At 37.8% G+C, this 17,855-nt stretch overlaps 1 protein-coding gene across 4 annotated transcripts in view; it reads left to right on the top strand.

Annotated features, from left to right (window-relative positions):
• atf2 (activating transcription factor 2) overlaps positions 1-17,855 on the top strand; it is a 27,049-nt gene that overhangs the window by 3,596 nt on the left and 5,598 nt on the right. For all 4 annotated transcript variants that reach the window (XM_015376259.1, XM_015376257.1, XM_015376260.1 and 1 more), the window contains exons 3-11: positions 983-1,079; positions 1,158-1,276; positions 1,381-1,506; positions 1,806-1,984; positions 4,579-4,693; positions 6,424-6,516; positions 11,136-11,360; positions 11,564-11,770; positions 15,541-15,646. In XM_015376259.1, the coding sequence (XP_015231745.1) occupies positions 983-1,079; positions 1,158-1,276; positions 1,381-1,506; positions 1,806-1,984; positions 4,579-4,693; positions 6,424-6,516; positions 11,136-11,360; positions 11,564-11,770; positions 15,541-15,646 (1,267 nt within the window). The remainder of the gene's footprint in view (positions 1-982; positions 1,080-1,157; positions 1,277-1,380; positions 1,507-1,805; positions 1,985-4,578; positions 4,694-6,423; positions 6,517-11,135; positions 11,361-11,563; positions 11,771-15,540; positions 15,647-17,855) is intronic.

Raw genomic sequence — 17,855 nt, forward strand, 5'->3', positions numbered from 1 at the left:
GTGCATGAACCGAACGGACGGTTTTCATAAACCGTTCCATCCCTAGTAGAAAAGAATCTTCAATTCTTTATTAAATACAAACTAATAAACATTTGATGGGCTTATTAAGACTTAACACCAATGCCTTAAAAACAAAAACAAAAAAAACAAAAAAACAAAAACAGCTGCCTACAGAACCCAATCGGTATACCCTTATACAGCTATGCCAATAATTGCTGTAGTATTTATTGACAGTTGCTGCAATACCTGTAGATAAATATGTTTGTGTAGGTGTCTAAATTTGTAAATATCCCTTTGTTCATAACAACTTTATAAAAATACAACAACACAGTATGAATCACAGATTTACTTGAATGAAATACTGCATGAAACTGTTGCATTTCTCACCAGTTGGTGGTGATAATGCTAGAGATGTGGCAGTCTGGTACCTGAATCAGATATCAACTTCAGATCAGATATCAGATGAATGACATTTATCTAGCAGTCTGATCTAATTTCTTTTTATTAGCAATATAATTACAGCGTTCCACTTATTTCTTTGATTTCTCTGAATGTTTATCTCAAGCCTGATGCCTTTATTCACATGGCAAAGTATATGGTTCGTTCATTCAATGGTATTATCAGATTGGTACTTCTTTTAGCTGTTGACCACTAAAATAGAAAAATAAGGATTTTGGTTGTATATAGTTAAAGTGGGAAGAAAGCAGGAGCATGTTCAGCTTAGTTTGGAGTTTACTGATGTCTCAAGTTTTCTTGAGTCAGTGAGCTGCACTTTGCTAATGATAGAAAAAAAAAAAAATACTAAAACTACATAATCAGAACCATATAAAGTTCTCGTTTGTAGTAAAAAGAACAGTTTCAGTGTTTCAATAAAAATGACCCAAGCAGGCAGATTTTATTTCCTATAGTTAATTATTTACATAAGCTGGTGTGTTCAGATTATAAATAAATTCTTTATGTATATTATTTTGCATTTTTATAGAGATTCACTAATGAAGACCATTTGGCTGTCCACAAACACAAACATGAGATGACACTGAAGTTTGGCCCAGCAAGAAATGATAATCTTATCATTGCAGGTGAGTGCTCTTCCGGTTTCAGTTTAGCTAATTAAATGCATTCAAGTTTTTTTAGCCTAAGGTCAGGTTGCTTTACAGATCAAACTCCTACACCCACCCGCTTTTTGAAGAACTGCGAGGAAGTCGGGCTCTTTAACGAACTCGCAAGTCCTTTTGATCATGACTTTAAAAAAGCAACTGAAGATGACATCAAAAAGGTTCTAAACTTACTTTCACATGATCCTACTTCTGTGTCTGTTTGGAACTCTGTCTGATAAATTTTGTTCTGTTTTCTTTTTTCTTTTTTTCCCCTGTGTTTTAGTTACCACTTGATTTGTCACCTCTTGCTACTCCCATTATACGGAACAAAATTGAGGAACCTCCAGTTATAGATGCACATAGAGACAGCCCCCTGCCTCATCCTGAATCCACTACAAGTGATGATAAGGTAAAGCTTAAAACAATCTTGATGTTTTTTGCTGTTTGTAATGTTCTCCTGATTAATCTAATTAACTGCTGTAAAATTTGTGAATTTATTATTATGACTAAAAATTTTTTGCTTGAAACCTGTCTTGAGTTTTTTTTTTTTTTTTCTTGGGTATATGTAATGATAATAGGACCACTGCACATAGAAAGACTACTTCTACTCCTGAAAAGATTGACTCCCGAGGTGTTAGAGCTGTACAATTAACTGATCTGGTGTCTATGACGCATTCCTGCAGCTATGGTCTTGTATGGTGTTTTCAGGACTTAACTTTGCAGCCAGCCTCACTGCCAACATCCACTATAGTCCATCCTGCATCCCTTCAAGTTCCCAATGTACTCCTAGCAACCACAGAGGCTAGTGTTGTAATACAGCCAGCTCTCCCATCGCCAACATCTAGCTCTGTTATTACCCAAGTCCCCTCCACTAATAGGCCTCTAGTGTAAGTAATGAAATGCGTCCATTTTGAAAACATCTTAGTTTTTATGAAATCGGTTGTGCAGTTTATCATGGTGAGCTTGTTTTTGTTTTATTTTTTATGCGGCATGTGCTTGTTTTTTTTATTTCTTTGCACAAAAGGTTGTTTGGTTTTTTTGCTGCAAAAAATTTAAGTTCCAACTATTTTAGAACAAAGTCAGTGTTGTTCAGATAAAATATACAGTGTTTTTTTATCCATTTAATGGGGAGTAAAGAAAAAGAATATGCCAGCCTTTAATCTTTCCCCTTTTTAAGCACATTATTTCTGATTGCCTATGTCAGCTTTGGCTGTTTTGAAACGTTAAAACTGATAGTATAGTGGTGGCAGTATCATGGTGAGAGTTTTTTTTGCTGCCAGTACAAGGTGGATTAATATTTCTTATTCATTACATGTATTAGAACATAAATACTTTTCTTTACAAACTCAGTTTTTTTATTCAATTCCATCACAAAGGATATTTGAACTAAAAAACATATATATATATATATATATATTCATGCTGAACCGTTACCTCTGAGTTGATTTATCTGCATCTGCCACAAGGAAACAGCACTGTATATGGTGGAGCAACACTGATAAAACGTATGCGGTCAGTTTCTTTTTTGCTTTTTTTTTTTTGTTTGTTTGGTTTTTTTGTACTTCTGTGATCTGTGATATTTTTATTATTTTTAATTTTCAGAACTTGCTTTGTATTATTTAAACATTTCACCATCAGTCGTCCTCTAAATATGTCATCATATAGAAGTTCAGATTTTATTTAATTTTGTTTCTTTAAGTGAGTGGAGTTAACAGCAGTCAGTATTTGCCCCATAGTAGAAGTCCAGCCTAGTATGTATAGTGAGTGAAGAGCTAGAAATTAAAACCTGAGAGCTGAAAGAAACAAATTTCAAAAGCAAATGCCTCTAACTACTTAATGCATTTTTTAAGAACCGCAACACTAACTATCCCTTAAAGGTGTAGAGGAGGATTCTCGCAAATTTTTTAAAAGACCCTCCATCAACCCCGTACCTGCTCCCGAGAGGGAATGCGTATTAAACGCGTGTGAGAGCATGCACGAGGGGAAATTGGCATGTGCATGCTCTGTTTAAAAGTTGCTATTTACATTGCACGTATAAGTTCCTAAATCCCTTAATCACTATACAGAGCGGGGACTATATAGTGGACTTTATTACCCGATTTACACTACCCTTAAAAAACCGATCCATGCCGAGCTCGGTTCTGACGACCTTTTACACATCATGCTATCTCGGTTCCTCGCCTCCTTGTCTCCTAGTGATGATCTGCGGTATTACTGCCAGTATTGAAGGAGGAAATCAAGCAGTTGGTGGCGCTAATGCACCAAAAGTTGTTTGCCAACCGTCATAAAACACAAGAAGAAGAAGACGAAGAAGGAGGGAATCAAGCAAATAAAAATGTTGCGTTGAGAAGATTTCGATTGTTGTTTATAGTTGTTATTCTTTTTCTGTTTTGTGTTGGTTGGAAAGCAACTTCCGGAGGGGCATTACCGCCATCTACTGGAATGGAGTGTGAATCAGGATGTGCAGCCAGACGGAGATGAAGCGTTCTGCTCTTGTTATCAGAGAAGCGAGCCAGGGAAAAACCGCGCCAAGCTCACCTCTGGAACCGGTCTGCAGTTAGCTTGGTTTGGCTGTGTCTAGCTTGGTTCAGTTCAGTTTGCTAACCATTTACATACGATAAGTTATCTCAGTTACTGAGCTCGGACCCCTCTCGGCACGGTTTTTCAAGGGTAGTGTAAATGGGGTATTTATCCTTATTGGTAATGTAAATTCCTCGTTGTTAATTGTCACCGCTGTCGGGTAGCAACAGCGGGCCCCTGTGAAAGCAAATCTCATAATGCTTTGCTCTGAGAACTCTCTGTGCAAAGCATTCCACGATATATCTGCCTCTTCTGAGGCCTTTCTTTTCTTCTCAAACGCTTCTTGAAGACACTTTTTCTCTTATGACCCTCGGTCGTTTTCAAAGAACCGCCGTGAAAAAGCTGAACTTCACCACAGATATATACCTGAAAGTGCGCATGAGCAGAAAAAGATAGCTAACTGAGACGAGCGCGTAGGACGGCCTTTCGTAAACATATCAACAGAAAGATTGACAATTTGCAGGACTACTTATTTTGATGATCCAACGGGGAAAAGAAAATCCTCCACTACAGCTTTAAGGTGTCCGTGGTTACTTAAGTTTTGTGAACATGTTCACAAAACTTGTTCTAGTCAATGAACCAGTTTTATTGAGCAGAAATTAGTTTATCGCAAAACTAGAAAGTTCATAGTTTAAATTGCTAACTTATGCAAATTCAACAGGCATATAAAGTTATAATTGGTTCCACTATAGAAAGTTGTTAGCACCAATCAAAACAACTTTCTTTCTTTAAATAAATATTCTGATTGCTTTCTGCTGAAGGTTTAATACTGACTGCTGACAGTAACTATGCACAACATAATAATTTAAAAAAAGAATGAAGCCTTCACTTGAGGATATTCATTCTGTTTCTGTATTAACTGGTTATATTTTACTTTATTGTGGTTTCTTCTCTCTTTTAGCCCAGTGACTGGCACCTTCCCTGTGCTCCTACAGTTGCCTAATGGTCAGACCATGCCTGTTGCAATACCTGCATCTATTACAAGCTCAAGTGTACATATTCCAACTACTATTCCCGTGAGTCTCCTGGCAAAAATATTCTGCATAAATTGTGTTTGATCTTCTTGCGAACAGTGAATGCACCTTTTCCCTTTCCCAGCATAAGCCAGGTTGGTACTGTGTAGAATTCAAATTGAACTATGCAATAGGGAGGGACATTCAGTATGATTCTTCAAGCTGATTGGGTGAATCTGTGTCAAGCTTTTGACCAATCGCAGCAAAAGCTGTTCCGTGAAACGTTCTTGATCTGTTTCACAACTGGTGGAGTTAACTGATAAATCAAACTCTTACCGGATCTAGTTCGGAGGAACATACAAACCTCTTTCCCATCCACAAAAGCAAAAATTGTATCCTTTTGGTCGTATTTCAAAAGGAAATGGAGGGTGTTCCAGTTTAACTGGCGCAGCAATATTTGTTTTGCTTCAGGTTGATGTTTTACACAACACTGCATTTCATTGGTCCAAAACATTTCTTTATTGATGCTAATGCATTTTTTAGCTTCTAGCAAGTTGTCTTTTTGTTAGTTTGTGAATTCAAAAACCTCGCAATCTTGCTAGTAAGGTAACCATCTCCCTCACATTTAGCAAAAATATATATATTGTTTTTATAGAAAGCCACAAAATAATCAGTTGTTAAAAAGAAGTTATTTTTTTCACCTTGACCAGTGACCAGCTGTAGTGATTTTAAACATTACACAATATAGAAGCCATTTTAGCTTTTATAGTAGCTTCTCTTGTTAAATCCAGGTTAAAAGAACTGATGCATGCTTCCATGTTATAATTGAAATGGATGCACGGTTTTGCTTATGGGTAAATCCGAAACTATTTTATCTGTAAAATTAGATGAAGACTTACCAAATGTATGCATATTGCATATGTTATTGCTGCTGTTGTACAGAACAACAGTGGGTGATTCTGCCCTGTAATTTGGCGGTCACCTCTAAGAATGACAGGTTGAGTGAAATAATGGGCTTACAAGTAAAACAGTCTGTCACTGTTGGAACGGAATGGGATTTGGCTAAGCTGCTGCAGGCTTAAGGCCAGGATATTTCACAGAGATTTATCCTTGTAGAATTAAACAGACCATTTTTGACTCCCAGCACAATTGTAAGGTTGTACAAATATGTTGACAGTCAGACACTAATATAGGTGGAGGTATGGTCCGTGGATTTTTAAATCCCTCATGTGGAGGTCTCTGTTATTGTACAGTTTAGTCCTGATTGTCTGGAACTCTGAGCAGCAGATGATTATCTTCTGATGGTGGCACAGCAGGGAAAACCTCTGTCTCCCCCTGTCTGATGGGATAAGTAGATCCTCTGGCAAGTAAAGAAGAGCTGAGGTAGATGGAGAACATGCGCCACCATTGGGGCTTCCTCTTCCTCCATCATATCCTCCTCCCTGTGCTCCCCACGTCCCTCTCCATCTCGCTGTCGGCGGCTGTGAGAAGAGGCCTGAATTTGGCCTTCTGACTCATGTCTCTCCATCCTTTTCTCAGCTTCCCTGTCCATATGCTCTCACTCAGGCAGGCAGTGGTTCATTAGCGTGCACGCTGCATCTCCATGTGGCGCTGCCTTTGCAAAATAACAGGCCATCCAACCTAATGAGGCTGAGATATGGAAGAGGGGGTGCTGAGAGTCTGCCATAGCTGTGTGTGTTTATGTCGCGGGGCGGGGGGGCCGGCACCCAGCTTTATTCCTGCCGGAGACTAATTTTCTCAGGCCTGATCTGTGTCTGTGTTTCTGTTGTCAGCTTGTCAGACCTGTCACCGTAGTGCCTGCCGTCCCTGGAATCCCTGGACCCGCCTCGCCACAACCTCAGCCCGTCCAATCAGAAGCAAAGCTGGTATTTATTACCTCATTTACATCAGATATCATTTCCATGCTGTGTCTGTTATTTCCCATCTGAGAGAGATGATAACAACCAAGGTAATGAGAGGTTCTAGCATTAGGGGAATAATAAGACAGTTAGCCTTTTTCCCCTGTAAGATTTTAATTACCCCTTTCTTTATTTAATGCTCCATCTGGAGTCTCTGTGTACTGATAATCAAAAGTAGCTTTATTTATTTATCAGACAAGATTTATTGTTCTATCCTTTAGTAAAAAATCTTAACTACAAACAACAAAGATTATCATTTTGTTTTTTTAGGGTTTAAGTCAACTGATCACTTCCCTGATCCAACCCAGAGGGTTCTCCCAAATCTGTAAAGATTATAAACTGAAGAGGTGAGACAGGGTTGCAGGAGCAGTTAGAAAAAGTGATACAAATCAAGTAGAAGGGAGCAGCAGTATCTTCAGTTGTGAACGTTTTTCCAGTGTCTGATCTGATATTTCCAATGATCAACAGAATCTGTTTTGAAGACTTTTTGTGTATGAATAAAAAAATGTTTCATGTACTCAGAGCATCAACCCATGAAGGATGCCCTCTACACATTTAGGTACATGCATCATGGCACAATTTTATGTTGCCTTCTTTTATTAATAGACTCCTCAATTTAGTAACTAATTTAAATGCTGTATTTCCTAAGGAAAAATCTAGAAAAATCTACATTGGCTTAAATGTGTACAGGCTGGTAAAAGCTTTACAAACACTGGAAAAAAATTAAATGTACCACAAATAATTTTACAGGACATCTTTGCATAAAAACATTTTCCAATAACCTTTTTACAATAATAATAGAAGTTTACTGTAGAAAATTATATATATAGAAGTTAAAGATAGTTAATATTAGGAAGAAATAGCACTACTAATTTTAAATGATCTAGCTTTCCTGATGTCAAATGTTGTTTGAATTTTGCCAATCACCATTTCCATCAATTATTTCTGTTCCTTTATTTTAGCTGACACCATTTACCATACCATGGGAATTAAAAAAGACACAAATAGTTAAAGGTATACAAAAATAACTTGGAAAAAACATACTTTTTTATCTTACCATGGAGTTTTCTTCCTCAGCAGAACGATGGATAAATGTGTCAAATGAATAACCCAGCTATATAAAGTTAACAATAGCTAAATAAAATTGCCAACAAAACGTGACTTAATTATCAGTAGCAGCCAAATTAATATTGTGTACATGTACAGCTTTTAAGAATAGATACTTTTTTATAACCCTAAATTCTTAAAACATCAATAATAAGACAAAGATTCACATATGCACAAAATGTTATCACATGAGAGTTTCAGAACTTTGAGGTGGTTCAATTAATTTTTGCTGTCAATGATTTCCTTTTAAAGAATCACCATTTTATTAATTATATTTCAGAACTGAGAAAATCAGAAGCAGTTTGACATTTCAGAAATCCACATCTGGGAATAAAAGTGTGCTAAAGAAGCATGTCCCTCTATGACTCCACATTTACAGCAGTAGTGATGGTCTATATAATAGAAGTGATCGTTAAAGCCCACTGGTATTAAATGTGTGGGTGGGAGATCAGTGGCAGTGTGATGAAGCATGAATCCCAGAACCTGTAAAACATGGTGTAAATGTTCACAGCGTGCAGAAATGATCAGCTAAACCGTGAAAAGGTGTACGTATTGAATAGGAAGAACTGATCCCGACTGCTGGGGAGTTATTCAAGATTATGCGTTGCAGAGATGACAAACGCAGAGACGTGTTTTTTTTTTTTGCGCAGCACAGCGTCAGCGGGCCCAACCTGACTCAAGGGTGGGGGGTGGCAATGGCTGAAAGCCAGCTGGGGGCATCCTGGCAAACGCTCAGCGAGGCACATTAAGTCAGCCTCACCCTGCATGGAACCTTTTGTTCAGCAGAATCCTGCCTGACCTGCATCCCACCCCCCTCCTCCTCACTGCCAGCGCCCCCCCACCACACTCGGCTCATCAGCAAACACCTAATGAGCCTGCATCAAGAAAACAGACCCCCAGCTCAACCTGCCCGCCTCCCAACCCCCCCGCACAGCTCTCGTGAGGAGGGGAGCCGGCGTAGACGGTGCTTTACAAGGACTGATGATGCTGCAAAGACCACAATAATGATAATTAACTTGCTGAATTTAGAAGATTATGCTGTTAATTAGTTGCAAAATAAAGATAAGTAATATAGTAGCAGATGGTTGAATAAAACCCATGAGATGGAGGGTTATTACACTGATGAGGTTTCCATGGCAGAGATGAAATATGGATCTGACTAGCTTTTCCCTCATTCTGCAGACCATTCCAGGAGAATAATATCTTGTTTCTGCCAGAAGAGCTTCTGGAAGGGTATTACACGATAAACTAATTTGGTAGATAGATTGGTCTGGCAAAGGTAGCTGTTAGAATAATGCGCTGCTCTGTTTTGCCATGTAAATGTATTCTCGCTCACTTTGTTATTGCTTGGAGAGCCTCATTCACTTTCACCTTCTTTCCTAAAGGTTCAGCACTGAAGAAAATTGACCCGTGAATTTCACACCACTGTCTGCACAGGAAGAGTTTTTCAAAACGGATAGTTTTTACTAAGTCATTAGCAGATTTCACTAAATATCCCTCTGTTTAAGTCACATCATGTATGCTAGTACTTAATATAAAAGATTAAACTTTGAAGAAGGGCTGAAAAGTCATAGTGAAGAGAAACACGAAGTCTTTAAAAGGTCTTTTGGTGATTATAACCTCAGCTTACAAACAACAATGAAGATATGTGTTTTTGTTTAAAAGTCGAGGCTAAATGCTGTGACAGGGTGTGAAGTAATTCAATGCACTATACTATACACATGATTAATTAGCTTGCAGGCTCTCTTAGCAGCAGTAACATGAATCAGTAGAGTTATAAAGACAATAGCCCAAATGTCACTTTTCTTTTCCTCAACATCTAAGAAAAATTGAATATTAAATCCGAATACATAAAATTTAATCAAAGATGCTGTAAAATTGGATATTTTAAAGCATCTAGTAAATGTTCTCCATAGTAAAGTCAGGACTTAAGCCTGTCCTTTGTCTGCAGCAAGTGATAAACCTACATCAAAGTAATGACTTATGTTCGACTCGTTTGTTTAGATTTTATGGTTTTTATTTCAACGCTTCCAGCGCAGCTTTCTGTTACAGCCTGTCCTACAGATGAAAAGTAGCCTTTTAGCTAATTCTGGCATTTTAACGTTATGTTCATCAAAATGCATTATCCCTTATAAATATAGTATATTGCTGTACTCGAAGGCAGCATATGACATAAAAACTAGTAGCTATATTAGTTTAAAAATCCTTTGTATTTGGAGTACCTTATGCAGTTTCTCTCACCGCAGCTATAGATAATTATTAACCCCTCTGATCAATACATCGTTATTGCAGATCAAGGGATCACACTAAACATTTAGAAAAACACAATCTTTAATGATGGAACAAATCTTGCATAAAGGAAATGATTGAATCATTATGGCTGATTATTCCTTACAAACTAAATATGACTGAATTCTTTTATTTTTTTTTTCTCTTCAATTTTTCAGTTTCTAATTTAGTATAAACATGGTGTGACACTATGCCCATAATTAATCCAAAGTAATGTTGAAATTTGTAATTGAATAGAAATGACTACTCCCTTTGACTTGACCATATTCACAGACTTAAAACACTCTTTTGATTTACATTCGACACCAAGAGGGGAGGAAACTGGTATGTTTTGAGATTAAACACAGCTTTATATGGCTTGTAGCAAGGCTTTAATGCCACATATTTCTAAGGCCAGCCTTTGCAATACTGTTAGAGCTGTGGGAGCATGCAAACAACCTGAAACCAGTGCAGCAACATGGCATTAAACATGCACTTGTAAAGAGTTTGCAACTTCAGAATGTAATGATATTTAAGGTGCCTCTTTAAGTCAGAGGAAACCAACAACTGAAAACATTTTTTTTATCTAGGGTTTCAGTATTGTCATTATTGAAATAAGGTTTAGAGTTAATATTCCTGCAGCGAAGCTCAGAATCGTTTATAATGCTGGCTGATTTGGATTTAAATTAATTGTTTAAGGGAACCAGCATGTTTCTCCTGACTGGAAGCAATATGGATTTATTGAAATGAGCCAGACGGCTACAGATTAGGTTGATGGGGAGAAGGCCTTCCAGCATTAAACACTGTGAACCCATCATCCAAGATAACTGGTTAAGTGACTGCCGACTGAAACAATGCAAAAAGCTGATCAGCATTAATATCAGAGGTTTTAGTGGCTGTATTAACGCTTAAAAAAGGTTGTTAAGAATGATTTCATTTCCAACATAGAATTTTATATTGAATATAAACGAGAGGAAATGGAAATTTCAAAATTTTTTCTTATATATGTTAGTTAATCCTTTGATAGTTGCTTGTTCAATTCCTATCATAAATGTACTTACTGTAAGAAAAAACAAAAAAAGAAACCCGAAAATCTGCTAAGAATGTGAGTAATTTTGGGCTGAGCTGTGTATTAATGATTGGGAACCGCGTCTTGTTTTCATCATGTTTAAAGCTGCTTCGACATCGGTGTCTGTCTTGGTGTTTTTCAGACGCTGAAAGCAACATTAAGTCAGCAGCTTCCTCAGGTAACCAATGGAGACGGCGGCGAGGTCCAGAGCAGTGCTGTAACCCACACTGTTAATCCCGCTTCCCCGGCTCCAACCCCAACCCCAGCACCGGCTGCAATCTTATCCCCAGCTCCTCAACTGCCTACAAGCGAGGAAGCCTCCACACATTCCCTCCAGCAGCCGGCCACCTCCACCACGGAGACACCAGTAAGTTTTTATGTCAACATGTTCAAATCTAGATAGTTATTAAATAAAATAGAGCATTATTAGAGCTTGAGAGGGCAAATGTGACAATTGCTTTGATACATTTTTGGCATTCAGTTATCTGAAAGATAAAGAATGAAGCTTTGTGCTCAAGTTCTCCCTTTAACAGTGTGGTTCTTCTATTTTATTTATTTTTTCTCCTTTAGGCTTCTCCTGCTCCCCCTCCGCCAAACCCTCCAACCACAGGGGGTAGACGGCGCAGAACCACAAGCGAAGACCCTGACGAGAAGAGGCGCAAGTTCCTGGAACGTAACAGGGCTGCAGCTTCTCGCTGTCGGCAAAAGAGGAAAGTGTGGGTCCAGTCTCTGGAAAAGAAGGCCGAGGACCTCGGCTCCATGAACACACAACTACAGGTAATCCCACCCACCTTTTGCAGGCACCAACCTGTTTGTTTATAAAATTAGTTTATATCTTTGGCGTCAAGCTGCGTAAAAATGCATGCTTTTATCATCAAGTAATGTTGCACCCAGTTTTCTTCTTCTATTGTGATGAAGTCATTAAAGCCGATTAAGCCGAGCTGCCGTTTGACAGCAGCAGAGTGTGAGCCCTTTACGTCGATACGTTCCTGTCAATAAAGATGTATCCTCCAGATGTCAGCCGCACACAAGCGTGTCGCCGCTTCTGTCTCTGCAGTTTACTGAATGGCCTCAAAAATCTCCCAGGGAAAAGGTGTCTTTTTGAACCTTCATTTCGCAGGAAGCAATTAGGATCTGATGCTGACAAGTTCGAAACAGTTCATGTATCTGCTGTCTCTGTTGATAAGTGTGAGCCGGGGGTGCGGCACATCGGTGTTCCAGACAATTAAATGAGATGTGGTGTTTATTTGCTTACCGTCTTTTTTTTTTTTTTGATAAAATCAAGATGTAGAGAAGGAAGGAGGAGGGAAATACTCAGTAGCGTACAATAAACGGGCTTCAGGATGAAATGCAGATAAAAATGAATTTATGACAGATTTTCATGGCTGCATTATCTACAGTTTTGTTTGAATATGTGAAGATTAAAAGCAAGGCATTGCTATGTGAGAGGAGTTATTAACAGAAATGGAACCACAGCACAGAAACAACATGTGGTAGAAAATATAAGGCCACTTTCAATCGAAGCATTAATCAGCAGAGCAGTTTTAGTAAAAAAAAAACATGCTGACATGGCCCAGCTGATCAGCAAAACTGCCTCTAATGATGCACAATTATTTTAACATCATCCTTAACTGGCTTTTTAATGAGGTGTCAGAGCAGACAGCTCACAGAGCTCTCAGCATCGCACAAAGCCCATTTGCTCACTTTCAATTAAGTTAGAAACAAGTTGTCCGGTTTAGGTTACTTTAACTTGTAGCTATGGTGCAGTTAAATGTGTTTATGTAGATTAAGCGGCTGATCTATTGTCAAGTTCCTAATACCACGTTTTAAGCCTAAAGTTTATCACTGAATAAATTGGAAGGAGTATTAAAAAAGAGCAGTCTGTGTTTATATTAGCTTTAAATGGCAGCAGACATGCTGGAAGCACCAGGAATATTGTGCTGGCTATGTGACACATATGTTTCTTCCAGCTGTGTTTTTAATCTGGCTTACAATGGCTAAGTCCTGCCAACAACAGCAAAACCAAACAGATGGAATCAGATAAATTGGCTGCTTTTAGACTAATAGATTAAGCTGCTCGTAGTCCTTTAAAGGAGAGGAGAAGGAGCTTAAATCTGCCACTGGTTGTTGCGTGGGCCCCTGGCCGCTCTAAATCCAGTTAAAGTCACCTTCAGCGTAATGTGGCTCTCTTTTACGACATGCAGAAATCCTCAGCTCTCTTGGGAGCTATAACGACACAGGAGTGTAAATCTCCGCAGCCTCTACGAATTTGTACTGACAAACCTAACAGCTCACCTCTGACAAATGTGCTGGTTGGTAGTCGGTGAAGGCTCATAATTATTGTGCAGCAAGCAGTGTTTTATACTTTATCCGCTATTAATTTATTATATTGTTTCCCGTTTTTGTGTTTTTCGTTCCTCAGGGGAGGAAATGCAAGTTCCCAGGAATAATGCATCGTACTAAAGAACAAATGGGGCCTTGAATTTGTAATTCTCTGATTTCCTCATTAGCTTTAAAAATATGTGGCTATTCCTAAGGGAAGACACAAAACCAGATATAAGGTATATTTGTGTAAATGCTTTTTTTTCCCTGCATTGTTGAGAGAAAACATATTGTTACCTGTGAGATGAATTCTTATTGTATTTGTGAGTTCACAAACACACAAGAATCCAATTTCTACCACTCAGCCATTCAAGACAACTTAAAACGTGTCTGCCAATAATACCGCACTATTATAGTTATTATGGCAAGGTGGGACATAAAGTTAAGATGAAAGCAAGAGCTGCTGAGCTCACATCTAACCATAAAAAACATGGCAGCGCAGGAGGATAGACGTACACGTAGCTGCTTTTATAACGTCTGTTTTGTCAGAATTCAGGATTTTATCTTTCTGGTTTCTCATGGCGTCTGCTGACATTTTCATTTGTCACTGTGATTGGTTAACACCAAATAGTGGTAGGCGGGCGCCAGGTGTCACTTCAACCAATCAGCTCGAAAGGTTCTGCTTCATGTCCCCCCTTTTCCTTGACGGATGCGATGAAAGAAGTCCCAAGTTTAGTGACGCGTGGAACTAAACCTGAGCGCTACACAGTCAGGTTAGAGAAAACATGGTCATCTAGCTGACTGTAGCCATGTGAAAACCAAATTTCTGCCTGTCTTTTGGTTCAGTCAAGCTAGACCTAAAAAGCTGATTCACGTCATTCTCCATAATTAATTTACATTTAATTTCCCTTAGATATAGGTTCAGTAAAGATAATATAATGATTATTAGAACTGAAACAATGAATCAGATTAATTGTGAATTATCAATTGTTGAAATAATTGTCAACTTATGTAGTAATCGTTTAATCGTTTACTGGAGTATAGAGACTGTAAAACATGCCTTTAGCTGACAGAGCAACCCATTTGGAGCAGAAATTATATCAAGATTGTAAAAACAAAAAAATATTTTTGCATTTAAGATTTAAAAAAAATTTCGTTTGTCAATATACTCTATCCAGAACTCCTCAAGTGAAAAAGTTTTAGTTTCACCTGGTTTAATTTAGTAAAAAAATCTCCTTTAAGGTTCTCTAAGGATCCTTTGGTTATCCGATTATTAATCGATCAATCGAAAAACTTATCGACAGATGAATCGATTTGAAAAATATTAGATTAGATGAGCTTTATTGATCTCACAGCGGAGAAATTCACTGGTCACATATTTTGCATAGTAATTAAAGAAGAAGGTGCAAACAAGGAGGAAAAAGGTGCATTAAGAATAAACAATATATATACAGTATATCAAGATAACAATCATTAGTTGAAGCCCTAGTAATAATAATAATAATAACAATAGATCTATAGTAGCAACATTTTCCAACCCTATTACCACAACGTGTTGGTGTACAGTAAAATTTCCCTGCTCATAAGCTGCCTTTAAAAGGTTTAATGGATAAACATTTGGGATTTACTGCCATTTAAGTTATAAAAAACAAAATCTTCTATTTGTTTTATGCAAAATCAGCACATCACATTTTACATTTAACTGAAATATGGTTCACAAATTATTTTTAAAATGTGTATTCCAAGCTCTCCTTAGCATAATGCAATTTGTGGTGCTAATTCGTTTTTTATTTGTGTATACCCAAGAGAACATGATCCTTATTTAAGCTAAGATTTCTAAAAGGTAGCTAACATTTCAAAATTTCTCATTAAAAAGCCAGTTAACTCATTCCTGTTATAAAAGAGGCATGAGTAGAAGGTCAAAAAGGATGGAGCTGAGCTTCTCTGTTCTCTTTCAGCCTTCATATTACCTTCCAAAAGTCTTACCCTCTCTTTATCCTCTAAAACGGCTTCTTTAAATTAGAAATAAGTCAAAAAAGAATTTTTTTTGTACATTTAAATCCGTTACATATTTATGTTTTCAATTGTTATAACCTAAGAATTGTGGATACTTTGAATAAATGTTTGAAAAGGAGATTGTCTAAATCTGATCATGGTGTGCAATGCCCTTATGTGAATAGAGACCAGTTTTGTGATTGTCATTGTTTGTCTCTTCTTTGCTCAAGAATGAAGTCACCCTGCTGAGAAACGAAGTGGCTCAGCTGAAGCAGCTTCTTCTGGCTCATAAAGATTGCCCTGTAACCGTCATGCAGAAGAAGTCTGGCTATCACAGTGAGTAATGTTCCATTATTCTCAGCCTGAGGCAGCATGTGAAACTTGTCTAAAATGAGCTCCAGCTAAGGACACAGCAGAAGAAAATATTGATATGCTCGGATCTATCCTTCTTCATTCTCTGTAAAACTTTCCAGAACTTCAGATCTTTTCATGTAGTGCTGCTGTTCCCATCATTTCAGAGGCCACAGCTGGCATGTGATGTTCTTCATCATCTGGTGCCTTGATAAACATTTGTGAGATGACGTTAAATGTCTGCTCTTCAAGTAGGGTGTCTTTGGTTTTGTCGCACCTGCACGTCGTAATTAAACTTTTTTGTTTAATCCCTAATGTTCTCAGTTTACAGTCATCATCTTTATCAACTCTTAAAGGGTTGCCCTGTTTCTGAGGCTCTCCATTTAAATTTCCTGTTGCCAGCTCGCTCTGCTGAGCATTATAACATGGTCTGATTTAGAATCATTTCACCTATTTTTCTTCGTTCTCGTCAGATAGGGCCTCTGTCATTTAGAGTTTGGGGTCATAACTCACCTTCCCTCACAGATGAGCCTCTTTGGAAAAGAATGCAACACGTCTTCTATACACTGTCGCCCTAAACACATTGTCTGACTTGTATTGACAGTGATTGCCATTAAAATGAGTCCATTAAAGTAGCAGGCTTGTCAAGACTGCAATATATTTTTTTTAACTGTAGAGTGTCTGCCAAGCAGCCCTGTTCATTATGCATTCCTTATTGCCTACCATCTAACAGACACACTTTTTGTGCATGATGGGATTGAAAGCTTGTGGTCCGCTGTTGAAGGCTCATTTGGTTTGGTGTAAATATTGTTTATAGGGGATCCTCAAAAGAATATGGTCATCTTTTCTCTCTCAGATCGGTCGTGTCTCTGTGGGTACTTGTAGAAGATGACACATAGAAGTACTTTTTCCTCCTGTTCGGAGGAATCGACAAGCTAATAGGTAATATGGTTGCCAAGTTAGATTGAATACTGGCATAAACTAAAAATCTAGTTTATATAGAGGCCTGTGGTAACTTTGGAGGAGCTACCAGAATGGAAAAATCTACTTTAAAGTCAATAAAAAGTCTTTGACTTCATGAACCATTATGGATGAGTGGCAAAAAGAAAGCGATTGTTTAGATGACGATTCACCCAAAATCAACTTAGTTTTCTTAATAAACTGTAAATATTTGTTGAAATACTGTCTTTGTTCAGTGCCCTCTGTGGGCACTCCATCAGATTTTCCCTAATATTGAGACCTTATTTGGAGAAATTCAGTCGCTGGTCAGGTGCTGTTGTCCACCTTGGGGCTGTCTCTCCTAAGACTTGGACTTGTGAACCAGTGACATAAAGCTAATGTCAAGTCATAAGAGAAGAGAAGGATGAGGCTCACTCCTTTTGCCCATATTCAGTTCATTTTTCCTCTGCCAAGGAGGTTATTTTTTAGGAAAGTTTGAGCGTGTGGTTGTGTTTGTCTGTGTACAGGATAACTTGAAAAGTTTTGAAACTTTAATAAACCGAGGTGCACCTTAGTCCAAAGAAAGAATCCATTACATTTTGGTGATGATCTGGATCACTGTCTGGATCCAGGAATTTTCTGAAAGATTCCTTGAATACACTTATTAACTTAAGGTGGAAGTCACAATATGTCTGGGGAAATGAGCCACTTAGCGGAGGTCTGGGCTCTCTGAGTGCCTTTTCAGTTTATGATTTTTATAACGGGAAATAAAAAAATAAATCCTTCATTAGAGAAGTTCGTAAAAATAGAACATGCATTGCATTGGATTAAAAAAGTCTGCATCATCTGTTTAGTCTAGTATAATTTTTTGACATTAGTTTTGATACTCAGTCATATGACCTAAAAAGGGGGAAAAAAAGTTTAATTTTGAATATAAAAAAATCATAAAGGAAAATTGCGTTAAAGTTGGACACAAAGTAGTGTTCCTTATCTTTTTTGTCTTAAAGATCACGAGACATGGAAGTTATGTTTTTTTCTTTAGTTCATCAAAAAATTTTGTTTTAGACTGGGGATGTAATCAAGGATTTTGATTAACAATTAATTGTTCATAAATTTTTCATCGAATAAAAAGTTGTTTCATCTAATTAATTGATAACCTCCACTTAATGTAATGTTACAGCCGTCCACTAGAGGGAGCTGCCACTCATTCTTAAAGGAATAGTACACCCAAAACATGATTAGCCTTCATTTTCTA

The sequence above is a fragment of the Cyprinodon variegatus genome, unplaced genomic scaffold, assembly GCF_000732505.1.
Source record: "Cyprinodon variegatus isolate N-32 unplaced genomic scaffold, C_variegatus-1.0 Scaffold132, whole genome shotgun sequence".
Lineage (NCBI taxonomy): Eukaryota > Metazoa > Chordata > Actinopteri > Cyprinodontiformes > Cyprinodontidae > Cyprinodon > Cyprinodon variegatus.